The following is a 12,981-nucleotide window of genomic DNA, read 5'->3' as shown; positions in this document are numbered from 1 at the left end:
GAAATCAAATTTTCTCCCATGATTTTCTTCTCCTGTGGTAAAAATAAAAAGCTTTTGTAGGTCTTCTGGTAAATCTCTGTTTCTGGCTTTAAACATAACTAATAAGGTCTGCAATTCAATTCAATTTTTAAGTTTTACTAAATAAATGTAGCCTTTAGTAAATATGTTTGCATAATAAAAGACAGAGTGTTTAAATGTTCATCACAGCATTTTAACTCAGGAGGTAACAAATGAGAAAAACTGAAAACACAAGTTTTAGTTGTCTTAATTCTTTTTTTGAGTGAGAAATTCCTGAGGTTGGATTTTATAACAGGTTGAAACACCACAAGCTAAAAAATAAATATTTTAAAAAGAATATGGTTAAAACTACAATTTGAAAACATTTTATAGATATTTTCAATATAGATTCAAGTTTATTTTAGTAATAAAAATAATTGATATTAATAATTGAAACCGGGAAAAAACATAACATAGAAAGTTGAGAACATTCTCTTTTAAGAAAATAAGTAAAAATAATAATGTCTGGACTTTTTATTTTCAAATTTAAAAAAAGATTTTTTTAGATTGTTCTAACCCCAATAAAAATGTTGTCTCCACTTTCTTTTGTGGTAGGAGTTGCATTCTATATGGATATGATCCGAATATCAAGTTTTGCCAACAAGAGAATCCTCTCCTGGGATCCTCCTTACTTTTATCCAGCTTACTTAGAATCCTTCATCTACCAGTGTATCAGTTTTACCTGCATCAGTGTAAATCTGTACAGTTTTATAGAATGTGTATCATTTCAGGTGGAGGAAGGCTGGTGGGAGGGAGTCCTTAATGGGAAGACCGGTATGTTCCCATCCAACTTCACCAGAGAGATAGCAGCAGAGTCCGACATGCCTTTAGCGGACACCCCTACCTCACATGATGAACTTCGCAGCCAGACCAGTGAGACCACGAGCTCAAAAATGTCTTTTTATTCTCTTTTTGACTAACCAACTTAAAGGAGGTCATTTTTACAATGTCTGTGTTTGTCCAGGTAAGGACAGCCCAGGCAGTGAAAGTGATGGAGGTGACAGCCGGTCAGAAACTGGGTCAGAAATCCATCCCAAGAAGGTCATTAAAATACTGAGTGACTGAGTCACATGTCACATGCCGACATCTTCTTACTGTCAACATCCATCCACTTTCTTTACTTGCTTACACTGCTGAAGACATCTTGACTTAAAAAAGGTGGGATGAATGCCATCAGGATCCTGATCATTTCAGGGTGCTAATCACCCATGACATGTTGTTGTTGCATTGCAAAACCATCAGAAACCTTACTAAAAATGTTCAGAAATCTCTTTTCAAGAAGCTTCATGTCAACATGAAGAAAACCTGAATGGCTCGAAGGCTCCACCTGCTGTCCATCCGAAGAATGTGCAGTACAGTTAGCACTAGCGACTGTTTCAGGTCAAACTGTTCCAATCCAAACATATAAGTGAGCCAAGCAAATCTTACAAGAAGCCGTTTATCAATTAAATGAGATGTCTGTAAGAAGAAATGCACTGAAGAGACATGCCACAAGAAAGATCTCCAATGGAGGTATCAGGCAGTATTAAATTCTAGAATATTATTGATTGAGTTTAAGCTCAAATGCTTAAAAATAAGTGTATGAATACAGCTAAGTTTAATTAAACTGAATCAATCTTCACCTAAGAACCGGAGAAAGTTAGTTTGCCATCTCTCGGTGGATTGTCCCTGACCCAAGTGGAGGAGTTTAAATATCTTGGGGTCTTGTTCACGAGTGAGGGAAGACTGGAGCCTGAGATTGACAGGCGGATCAGAGCAGCGTCCACAGTTGTGCGGTCGCTGTACCGGTCCGTTGTGGTGAAGAGAGAGCTGAGCCGAAAAGCAAAGCTCTCAATTTACCGGTCGATCTTTGTTCCACCACTCACCTATGGTCATGAGCTATGGGTCATGACCGAAAGTACCGGGTCCAGAATACAAGCGGCTGAAATGAGCTTCCTCCGTAGGGTGGCGGGGCGCTCCCTTAGAGATAGGGGTAGAAGCTCGGTCACCTGTGGAGAGCTCGGACTAGAACTGCTTCTCCTCCACATCGAAAGGAGCCAGTTGAGGTGGCTCAGGCATCTAGTCCGGATACTTCTCTGGGGAGGTGTTCCGGGCATGTCCCACTGGGCGGAGGCACCGGGGAAGACCCAGAATACGCTGGATATCTCAGCTGGCCTTGGAACGCCTCTGGGTTTCCCCACAGGAGCTGGAGGAAGTGGCCGGGGAGAGGGAAGTCTGAGCATCTTTGCTTAGGCAGCGGAGGAAGATGGATGGAATCTTCACCTACTACATCCAAAATCTGTTTAGTCCCATTCACACTTTTATCAGATGGAAGTTTCACCTTTGATTACTTTAAATCAATAGTTATGTTAAAAGATTTTGTGAAAAAAAGACAAAGGGGATTTTGAAGGAAATTTGACAAATAAATTGACAAGTAATTGAATTGTGTTTCATTGGAAATGAAATGAATTGTGCATGGAAGGTCAAAGTTTTTATTTCTTTTGGATGATGAATCTTGTAATATTATGTCTTGAAACTATCTTTCAGGTCAAAGGCTTTGGCTTTGGGGAAATCTTCAAAGACCAGGTGATAAAGCTAAGACCTCGATCCATAGAAGTGGACCCAGAAGGAGTCAAAGTGAGTCACGTTGATGTGAAACTGCAGCACAACTTCCGAAACATAAAACAGGACCACCCTTTAATGTTTATTTTCAAAACTGATGTTTATACCAGTTTTCTTCAAACTAATGCTCCTAATTTTCATATTTCTGATGCTTTTATGGTTTTCTTTGAGACTCAGCTCCTCCCCTTCCTCAGCTGAAGTGTTACAGTGCAGGAAGTGGTTCATTGTTCTCACACACGAGCAAAGCAGAAGTGATTGCTGAGCAGAGCGAGTCAGGGAGCAGAGGGGAGGTGATTCAGCACTCACATGTTCTCCTGCTGCCGGCGCTGATGCAGCAAAGCTGTGTCTCGCTTAAACTGGACAGACGGGACGGTAGGGCTGACTTCCCTTCACCTCTTTTTGCCTAACAAGTTAACATTCTTTGGGCATTTCTTGTATATTACATAAGGAAAAATAGATTATGGGAGACTGCTGTTTTTGTCATAGCTTTTGGTGGTTCTTGTGTAATTTATGGACAGAAAATACTACGGAGGAAGCTTTTGACCTGAAGAATAACAAATGAGTTTATACATTGATGACAAATTACATAAAAACTGCTGAAATGGCAAAAGCCATCATCTGGTGTTTTCACTTTTTTTAGGAATATTTTAATACATAGTATGATCTGAATGCGAAAGATGAAAGGAGCAGGAAACCTTCATTCATAAAAAACAGGCACATATGTCAACACCTTTTTCTGGTATTGAATGTAAATGGAAGTTCTTTCCAGATCACAGCTATAAGTGCAGAAAGCAGCAGCCCTGAAAGGCTCAGATGGTTGTCTCCTGTGGCGTCTGCAGATGTGTGTGTGTCTGAAGGATGTTTGTGCGCCTGTCCTGCTGAGGGAGAGGCGGCTCTGCTGCTTTACAATGCTTTACGGTGACACTATTTCTGCTTCCTAATGAGGCCCTGAAGGAAGCAACGGCGTCTTCATCCGGTTCAGTCACTTGCTATTACTCACAAAGAGCTAAGACACAAAACCAGCCGTTTGAACCAAATGAAAATTGTTGGATGATTAGCATTAGGACTGACGTTTCCACAGGACCCAAAAAGAAGAATTTTGAGCTTCTTTCTCTGCAGTCACTCAGACAATAGTCTATTGGGGCGGCCGTGGTGCAGCGGTAGGGCGGTCAACCCATGATCGTAAGCTTGCAGGTTTGATTCCCGCCTTCCACACCCATGAGTTGAAGTGTCCTTGGGCAAGAGACTGAACCCCACCTTGCCTCTGGTGGTAGGCAGGCGCCTGTGTTTGGCAGCGGAGCAGCCACCAGTGTGTGAATGTGTGTGTGACTGGGTGAATAGGTCTGTGACTGAAGCGCTTTGTCCTTGTAGGAAGAAAGGCGCTATATAAGTATAAGCCATTTACCATTTACCATTTACCATTTCTATTCAGGGAGGAAATCCTGATTTATTTTTAGTCAGAAGTGGTGCAATAGAAAATCTATCTTCATAGTTGTAGGAGATCTTATTTTGCAGGGTTTCAAAGTGCAAGACAAAGATAAATGCAATGAAAAGTGAAGACTTGAGAGGGAGCTACAATAATCTCAATTATTCCTTATTTAGTTACTGCTTCAATAATGCAAACTCTAAACTTTGAGTGAAGAAAAAAATTAGTTCAAAAATTAAGAGTGGAGTTGCAAGAGGTTTTTCTCTAACATTATGACCTTAAATAACACAAAGGTTTTGCAAAAGTCTTCACTTCCCTGCAGAGATTTGTGCAACAAAAGCACAGTCTTTGAGGTTGAAGTAGAGAGACATTGTGGTTTGAAAGATTTGCAAACAAAACTTGAGTTACCACAAACAGGCAAATATGACTTAAGCCGAAAGTACAGTTTGTTTCTCATTGGGCATTTTGACCTGAAGTCAACAATAGTGATTCAATTAAAAGATTAAACTCATCTAAAATGAAAAGTTCAATGTGTACCTGTGGTTTAGCTCAGTGAATTTAAACATAGGACGCTAATTTAACCTGTTCTAGAACACCGGTAGCTTGTGTGACGTGTAAGTTCTACTTTAACGTAAGATTTGCTTGGCCAACACTGGTCGTCTTTTTAAAATAACATTATTTCATTTGTTACCAATTTCCCAAATGTGTTACTAAGCTTCTAAAACTCTTTGTGAATTCCATCATTTGTTGCTGTTTTTATGAATAACTCTGCCAAGCAGATAAGAGCTCCACAGTGATCAAAACTGACTGCTTTATTTCCCAATCGGCTTTATTGGCAAAGTACAGTGAATATACAAGGAATTTAGCTTTGATGTCTTATGTTGTCATGTGCAAACAAATGAAAAGATAAGACAAGACAATAACTATGAAGAAAAAGATAAAGATAAGTACAACAGTTATTCCGGTGTGACAGTTCTCTGTGTCTGTGTTCCATACCCTGTGATTGGTCAGGAGGTCATCAGAGTGACGGCTTGGGGGAAGAAGCTGACTTTGCGGCGAGGGGTTTTGGTGCACATAGTTCTGAAACGCTGCCCTGACGGGAGGATGCCCAAAAGGTTGTGTCCGGGATGAGAGAAGTCGAGATTCTACCAGCCGCTTCCTGACCCTGGACTGGTACAGGTCCTGAATGGAGGGAAGGCGGGAACCAATAACCCTCTCAGCAGATCTGATGATTCTCTGCAGTCTGTTCCTGTCGTGTCTGGATGCAGATCCAAACCAAAACGTGGTAGATGTGGTCAGAACAGACTGGATTATTGCAGTGTAGAAGATGGTCAGCAGCCTCTGCGGCTGGTTGAACTTCTTACATTGTCGCATGAAGTACAACCTCTGCTGGGCCTTTTTCTGAAGTGTGTCAATGTTGGAGGTCCGCTTAAGGTCCCGTGGGATGGTGACCCCTAGGAACCTGTGTGAGTCTGTTGAGGGGACAGCGCTGTTGAGACTTGTGGATGGAGGGGGGTCCCTCCACTGTCATCTCCACAGTTTTATGATCAATGATCATATCAATGCAATAGAATTACTAGAAGAAGTTATTATTGCAGTCTATGCCTGATCTGTTGCTTCAAGAAGTGGATTAAAATAACATCCTATCTTTAATCTAAGTGTAATAATATGAATTAAAGGTTCCTTAATGTTACCTAGTCTCTGGAGAAAGCAAAGCTAAATAAATTAATGAGGATTGTTCATGACTTTTCTTCTTGTGAATGTTGAAGCTATAACTTTATACTAAATGTTTCAAACACTCTTGCTAAATGTCTGAAAGTCTTTCTAAACGGATTGGTCTGAGGCACTGCGGCAAATGCGATGCTGTGGAGGTTTCTGTCAGCTTGTGGCTTCACATGGGTCTCATTAGAGGGGGGGGTTCTCAGCAGAACAGAGCCGTGTGTGTGTCTGGAACAAACTGCCCACTGTCGGTGTGTGTGTCTGGGACAGAACCACCCTGGCTCCACAAACACTGTTCAGGTATCCACCTCAGCAGAGAAACTGCAGCCTGTGAGAGTTCGGTTATTGCTTCTGGTTCATCTGTGGGGATTTGAGTTTGTTAGTCTGTAGAGCTAGTATGTAGTTAGTATGTAGAGAACAGGCAGCATCAGGGGGGTCAAAGGTCCTCGCCGGGTCACTTAACTCTTCGCTTTTGTTTCTTTTGGTCGAAGTTTCAATCCCTTTAGTTGTTTCATTTTTTTATTTTATTTTATTTATTTGAATAATGAGAGTGCATATTAAACAATGTTTCAGCAGCTGCTTCAACATAAATATGCCAGAGGCACATCCATTGTCTTAAGGCAGGATAAAAGGTTCAACAATTACATTTACAACACAAAACAACAGCACAATATTAGTGATATAGATATCTACAAAGGTTATTTACGATAAAACACAAGTCTAAAAAACCCAAGAAAAACAATAATAACTAATGTCGGCAGGACTGGTTTGTTTTCAGCCGTTGTTTCAGAGCTGTTTGGAAGGTAGGTTAGTTTTCACAGTTTCTAGTGTGCTGTGGCAGCGTATTCCATAAATGTGTGCCTCTGATTGACACCACTGTTTGGCTACATTTAGTCCTGCGCCCTTGAACCAAACAGACCCCTCGAGTGAAAGCCCAACATTTGTTTTTTTAATTATAAAATCTAATAGGGGGGAGGGGCCAGCCATTCAAAATTTTAAAAATGAGACGGGAATCCATGTACATTTTGTAACTTTCAAAATCCATTAGGCCATACTTGGTTAGAATGTCACAGTAATGAGAACGCAGAGGCTTTATGTCTAAAATTTTCAGGGTTGTCTTAAACAGAGACTTGAGGGGTTTCAACGTGTTTTCATTTGTCTGGGACCATGTAGTGAGACAATAAGTGATGTGACTAAAAATCTTTGAGTGCATATAAACCTTTGCTGCCTCAGTAGTCAGAGACGAACTTATTTGCTTAAAATTTGACAGATTAATTTTGAAAATATTGAATATTTTCTTTACACGATCTTTAAAAGTTACGTTTGAAATGAAGATTACGCCAAGATGCTTGAATTGTTTTACAACTTCCAATCGCTCTCCATTGACCACTACATGTGGTTGTTCTTCCCTCTTTGGTTGATGTGAAAAAAAACAAACAGACGGTCTTTTTAATATTGAGATTGGAGCCACTGAAAGACTGGAACCATGGCTCCAGACAGAACAGCAGCTGCTTCAGCTTTTGTTTTGGAATGAACATACAGAACTGCATATAATTGTATTTTTGTATTCTTGCATACATCAGTCATGATTCAGCTGATCTTCTATTTTAATAACTATTTTCTGCGTTCAGTTCAATAATCTGTTCTTGGACGTGCTAGAGTCCTAGTCCTCCTTTTCATAGGCTGTGGTTTCTGGTTTTCTTTGGCCTGACTGAGCTGTACTCCTGAAGAGACAAGTCTAAAAAAATAGGTTTTCTTTTGTTTCTGTTTGGAAAACTGCTTATTGAAGCTTTAACTGAAGAATTCAGATCACTTTTTACAGCTAAAAGATAGATGTTAACTTTAGAGTAATCCAAATTTTTTGTTACCTCACTTATTTTTTTGCCTGAGCATTTGCAACTAAATGTAAAAATTACTCAATCTGTCCAAACCTGATTATATTTTCAGGAGCTTTCATCCAGAAAACAAATCTTTCCTGCCAAACAAAAAAACAAAACAAAGAAACAACAAAGAACAAGCCAAAAATAAAATCATTTTTATTCAGGGAACCATCTTGGATGAATAGCAAAAAAAAAACTGCCAAAATATCAAATCTTTGTGTGATACTTTCTATTTTCTTCTTCATCTGATCTTTTTCTAATTTTATTCAGTGGTTGACTTTGACTCAAAAGTCTTTTGAGTTTTGTTTGTTTGTTTTCATTTTGTTTTTGCCTGAATGAAAAATATTTCAAGAGATATTTGACATTTTAGTGTGAAATACTTTGTAAATATATGGGTGGCAGTGGTTCAGGAGGTAGTGCAGGTCGTCCAATGACCGAAGAGTCGGTTGCTTGATCCCCGCTCCACCTGCTGTGTCCTTGGGGAAGACACTTTACCCTCCCTGCCTCCAGTGCAGCTCCACTGGTGTATGAATGTGTATGAATGTCCCGGTGATGGTCAGAGGGGCCGTAGGCCACGCCTCTGTCAGTCTGCCCCAGGGCAGCATAGGCTACATCAGTAGTTACCATCACCAAGTATGAATGAGGAGTGAATGAATAATGGACACAATGTAAGCGCTTTGAGCAACAAGAAAAAACCCAGATAAATCTAATCCATTATTATTATAAGGATGCACGATTGTCATATTTAATGGAGAGTGCTTCAAGGAAAGAAAGCCTTTGTAGAACATAAATGAACATAGAAAAAATTGATAGAAAAAAAATGTTTGTTGACGATTAAAATGAAAAATCTGGCAGATCAAAAAGAACCAGAAAGACGAAGCAAAGGTTTTCTTCAGAAGAAATGCCAGCATGCTGTGGAGAACAGCCGGTTAGCTGTGAGAGGAAAGCGTGCTGAAGGTGTCATGCGCTAAAGTTTTCTGTTTGTCAGGTCGCAGAAGGAAAAGCATCAAGTGTTGCAACTGAAACCATGAAGACGGAGCCGGACACCAAAAGCAAAGGTGAGAAAAATCCTTTTTACGTGGTTCCATGTAACTGTCCACCCTTCAGCAGATCCCTTCAGGGGTCTCCACAGCCAATCAGCTTTCACTGATTTTATAGAGTATGCCGGATGTTCTTCCTGGATTTTCTTCTGGCTACATAGTTAGGTGGTAGTGTGAAAGGGTCTTCCCCAAGGACCCACACTGCAGGAAGCTCATTGCACCCCCTGGGAATCGAACTCTGGTTTCTCGCGACCTAGTCCTGCATGCAGACAACTGAGCCGTCCAGCTGCTCCTGGTTCCATGTATTTTATAATAAAACACTTCTAAAATGTAAAGGACCACTTCACTTTAAATGATGATGCGAAAAGTATCTAAAATAGTCTAAAAACATTTACCCTAAACTTGTATTTTAACATTTTTTTTAGTTTTCTCTTTTTGTTCTTGAAACTGGATTATTTTCAAAAGAAAAAAAAATAGAAAATGGACTTCTGCTTTAAGTTGTCATGTGCTAAAAATGAATAATTCGTATATTTATTTTCCATTGTTTTCGCTCTACCTTCCCCTATTATGTACATGACAGCATCATTCTTTTAGCTGGCGTTGTTTTGAGCCTCATCCTGACTGTTTCTTTTTGGGTTTGGCAGATTTGGTTCGGCTTAGTCTTAGGGCTAGAACAGGCTTTGACTAATGTTCACTCCACCGTACCAGTTGTTGCTTTTGCTCTGCACGTTTGCTCATGACTGTGGTCATCTTGTGTGTCAGGGCGGGAGCAGTGTAAAGTGCTTTTCCCATACGAAGCTCAAAATGAAGATGAGCTGACCCTAAAAGAGGGAGATATCATCAACATCATCACCAAGGTGGGAAGCGTTGACCCGTGTGACTGTCTGCCTCTCTGAACAAACTCCGAACAAACTCCAACATCTGAATCTGTGTCATCCAGGACTGTGCCGATGCAGGCTGGTGGATGGGGGAGTTTGGAGGAAGGCAGGGCGTCTTCCCAGACAACTTTGTGAAGCTGATAGAAGCTGAGAAAGAGGTATTAGTGGCATTTAAGGCCCTAAAAAAAGCTCTTTTGCCCCTCAAAGACTGGAAACCTTTATGGATTAATTTTTTCTGCTTTCTATTTGATTCTAGAGACCAAAGAAACCGCCTCCTCCCAGCACACCATCCTCCAAGCACTCCATGGGTAACTGCTCACTTTTTCTCTGTATTCCATGACAGAAACTGAAGATCATGATTTGCAGAAACTTCTCAAATTTAATCTGTAGAGAAAAAAAGTGAAGTGAAGAAGGCTCCCCCTGAGCGGCCCGAACACCTCCCACAAAGAGACTCCGATCGAGGTAAAGTCCTGTAGAGGGTCAGCTTTGGAACCAGCGAGAAGAATTTCCTCCTAAAAACAGGTCGGCTTTACAGCAAAGCTTTCTCTGCTGCACAGCCACAGGCTTTTCATGGTCTGTGCAGAAAGAACAGGAAGCTGCAGACCCTGAAGCTGGCAGAAGCATTGCTGCTGGGGCAAGACAGACTGTGCCCGCACTTCTGTTATTATGAAAGTGAAACAGGCAGCAGGAAGTTTGGTCTTCTGTAAGCTGCACCAAACACAGGATGTTCTTCAAGATGAAGAACAAAGCCTCATGAGTCAAACAGATTTTTTTTTTGGCTGATGTTTCAGCAGAAATGTGACCTTGAAAAATCCTTCTCCCGGCACCTCCTTGTCCCTCCTTTGCCTTTTTCTCCTTTGACATTTTGAGACCTTTCCTTTTTCCTCCACTTCCTCTTTCTTACTCCTCAAAGGTCAGACTCTGCTGCTGCTCCTTCCCTCCTCGTGATGCTGGTATCAGTGTTCCACATTCCTGACTCTTGTGTTCTTCGGGTGGTTTGTGGCTCTCACATTACCTAGGTGAAGAGATGAAGGTTGGAGACATCCCCAAGCCCTCCCTTCCATCTTTCCTCTCCAAGAAATCTGTCCCCACCAAGTTGAGCTCTTCCTCTTCCTCTCATCCTCCACGGCGCCCAGAGAGACCGCCATCACTGGCGTCAGTAATCACTCACACATGCACTGCCTAAAAACCTCCTAATCCCACTGGGTGTGCGGGGCTTAATGTTGTTTTGTGGTTTACCTGCATAGGTGCGAAAGCCCTAAATCTGAGGGTGGGGCTTCAACCCCAGATTCTGGCCCTGACAGGTCACATGACACCGGTGAGTCTGAGTGACAGGAGCATTGGCAGTGACAGTACACGCAGACGCCTGAACCATGTGTGTGTTTGTTCCTCTGTGTCTGCGCAGATATAGACCTGGATGCGGTTGTCCTGACAACAGAGAAGCTGAGTCACCCAACGGCATCGCGACCACGAGTTACAGACCGCCGGCCACGCTCACAGGTCATCTCAGCTGTGAGTAGCTTTTCTTCTGTCTCTGTTCCAAGCCTTAGTTTGTAACCTTGTCCTTTACGAAGGAAGGAAGGTTGAATCTGTCAGACTGTGAGACTGCACCCCAGAGTTAGGACAACGTCTGCTTTAACCAGCTTTCAGGAAACCTCAAGCATTCCTTATTCATCATTGCATCTAAAAATGTTTAGACAGAGTCCTAAAGCAAAGCGGCTGTTCAAGGTTGAAATGTGAAACCATTACAGACTGCTATACAAAACAGCAGCAATGCAACAAAATCTAAGTGAAGCTGATGGCTGCTGCAGCTTCCAAATCCTGCTCAGGGAGGAAAATCCAACCGTTATTTTTCTTTAATAGCTACATTAAAAACCCGGACCAGTAGGTTGGAAAACCTGAAAAAGCCCACAGACCACAGCATAGTTGATAGTGGCCGGCTTATTATTTAGATAGACACATTATGACACTTAACATACCAGTACATACAATAAACACATGAGAATCACAGCTTGGTTTAATCTTGTTATTTTCATGAAAAGGATTTTGCTTCAACCAAGGTTTTATTCTTAAGTCCAGTTTTGTTCAACCTTTAAGATTGAGATCCAGTATTTATTTTTTTTAGTTTGAGTTCTAGTTTCAGAATTATATCAGTTTCATCTGAATTCTAAGTGTTGTTCAGTTATCCCATTTGAGTTCAATTAAGTTTCCTGAAATTAAAATTGTGTTTCTCCCGATCATTGCTTTGACCAACAAACAATAATTCAGACAATTATATTCACAGTATTACCATGAATGAAAATGAAACAACAATAAAAAACACAACTCAAGGTGATATAGCAAAAAACGGAATGAACCCCAAAATAAAACTGTATCTCTTTCCATGTGACTGACTCAGAAGTGTTTGGGAGTTTGAGTGTATTGTCTGATTTTGTCCTGGAGGACTCTGCGTTTCGCAGGGGTGTGAGGAACGTTCCTACCAGTTCCAAGGAGAAAAGGGTCGTCCAATGTCCAGCAGAGGGGGCTTGGTGATAACTTTAAACGGCTTCAGGGCTGGCTCGCCATCTTTTTTCATCCCGCACATTTAGTGCGAAAAAGAATCCGTTTTATTCAGCTCAACCTTAATAGCCAAGTCCTGCTTGTTAAAGGAAATGTGTTTTTTTTCCAAGCAGGACAGGTGGAAAGGCAAAACCCAACTTCACCACAGTGTAAAAGTGATCAAAAGCTATCAAACTCTGATCGTTTCGTGCTTCGTCTTCTCCCTCGTTTATGAAGCTTGCATAATGGATGCTCCGTTAACTTACATAAAAGCTGTCATATCTGTAACAACCCGATTGGCTGTTGGCAGTCACATAGATAACCGCAGCTGGAGACTGCGCACCTTTAAAACAAAAATAGAAAGTATGAAAACAAAACTAAATTAAGTTTACCAGTTTTTTCTCTTTCTTGAAATAACACTGTGAACAATTGTCAACAATTTTTTATTTTTCTATTTATCTTGTATTTTTTCTGGTCTTATAAGCGCCCCTCTCACCCTCCGCGGGTGGTTTCTCCTCCAGGCCTAGGAGCTTGAGGGTCCTGCAGTATCTTAGCTGTTCCTGTTCTTTTCTGGACTGAGAGGTCTGAGGTCTTTCCTTGGGGGTTACTGTCCCGAGTGCTCCATAGAAATAAACTCTGGAGATGATCGAGTTGTTTGAAATGTAGAAATGCTGCTCAGAAGTTCAGTGCAGTTCAGTCGCAGGCAAATCCAAACATTAGTATGAACTAAACGCGCGATTGTGGATACGACCGCTTGGCTCTTTAAAGCAAACGACACCATCCCTTTCTTCCTGGGACCCTTTTTTTTTTTTTAACTTGTCCTGTCCAACAGCTGGGCAGAC

General features: G+C 41.2%; 1 protein-coding gene across 3 annotated transcripts in view; it reads left to right on the top strand.

The window, feature by feature from the left end:
* sh3kbp1 (SH3 domain containing kinase binding protein 1) overlaps positions 1–12,981 on the top strand; it is a 45,649-nt gene that overhangs the window by 26,928 nt on the left and 5,740 nt on the right. For 2 of the 3 annotated variants that reach the window (XM_011489132.3, XM_011489133.3), the window contains exons 5-15: positions 789–930; positions 1,022–1,098; positions 2,584–2,673; positions 8,672–8,741; positions 9,486–9,580; positions 9,664–9,759; positions 9,858–9,909; positions 9,992–10,063; positions 10,621–10,756; positions 10,849–10,919; positions 11,007–11,113. In XM_011489132.3, coding sequence (XP_011487434.1) covers positions 789–930; positions 1,022–1,098; positions 2,584–2,673; positions 8,672–8,741; positions 9,486–9,580; positions 9,664–9,759; positions 9,858–9,909; positions 9,992–10,063; positions 10,621–10,756; positions 10,849–10,919; positions 11,007–11,113 — 1,008 coding nt within the window. The remainder of the gene's footprint in view (positions 1–788; positions 931–1,021; positions 1,099–2,583; positions 2,674–8,671; positions 8,742–9,485; positions 9,581–9,663; positions 9,760–9,857; positions 9,910–9,991; positions 10,064–10,620; positions 10,757–10,848; positions 10,920–11,006; positions 11,114–12,981) is intronic. The other variant, XM_011489134.3, reaches the window with a different exon arrangement.

The sequence above is a fragment of the Oryzias latipes genome, chromosome 20 (genome assembly GCF_002234675.1).
Source record: "Oryzias latipes chromosome 20, ASM223467v1".
NCBI lineage: Eukaryota > Metazoa > Chordata > Actinopteri > Beloniformes > Adrianichthyidae > Oryzias > Oryzias latipes.
The sequence above is the reverse complement of the archived record's forward strand: the minus strand, read 5'-3'. Positions and strand labels throughout refer to the sequence as shown.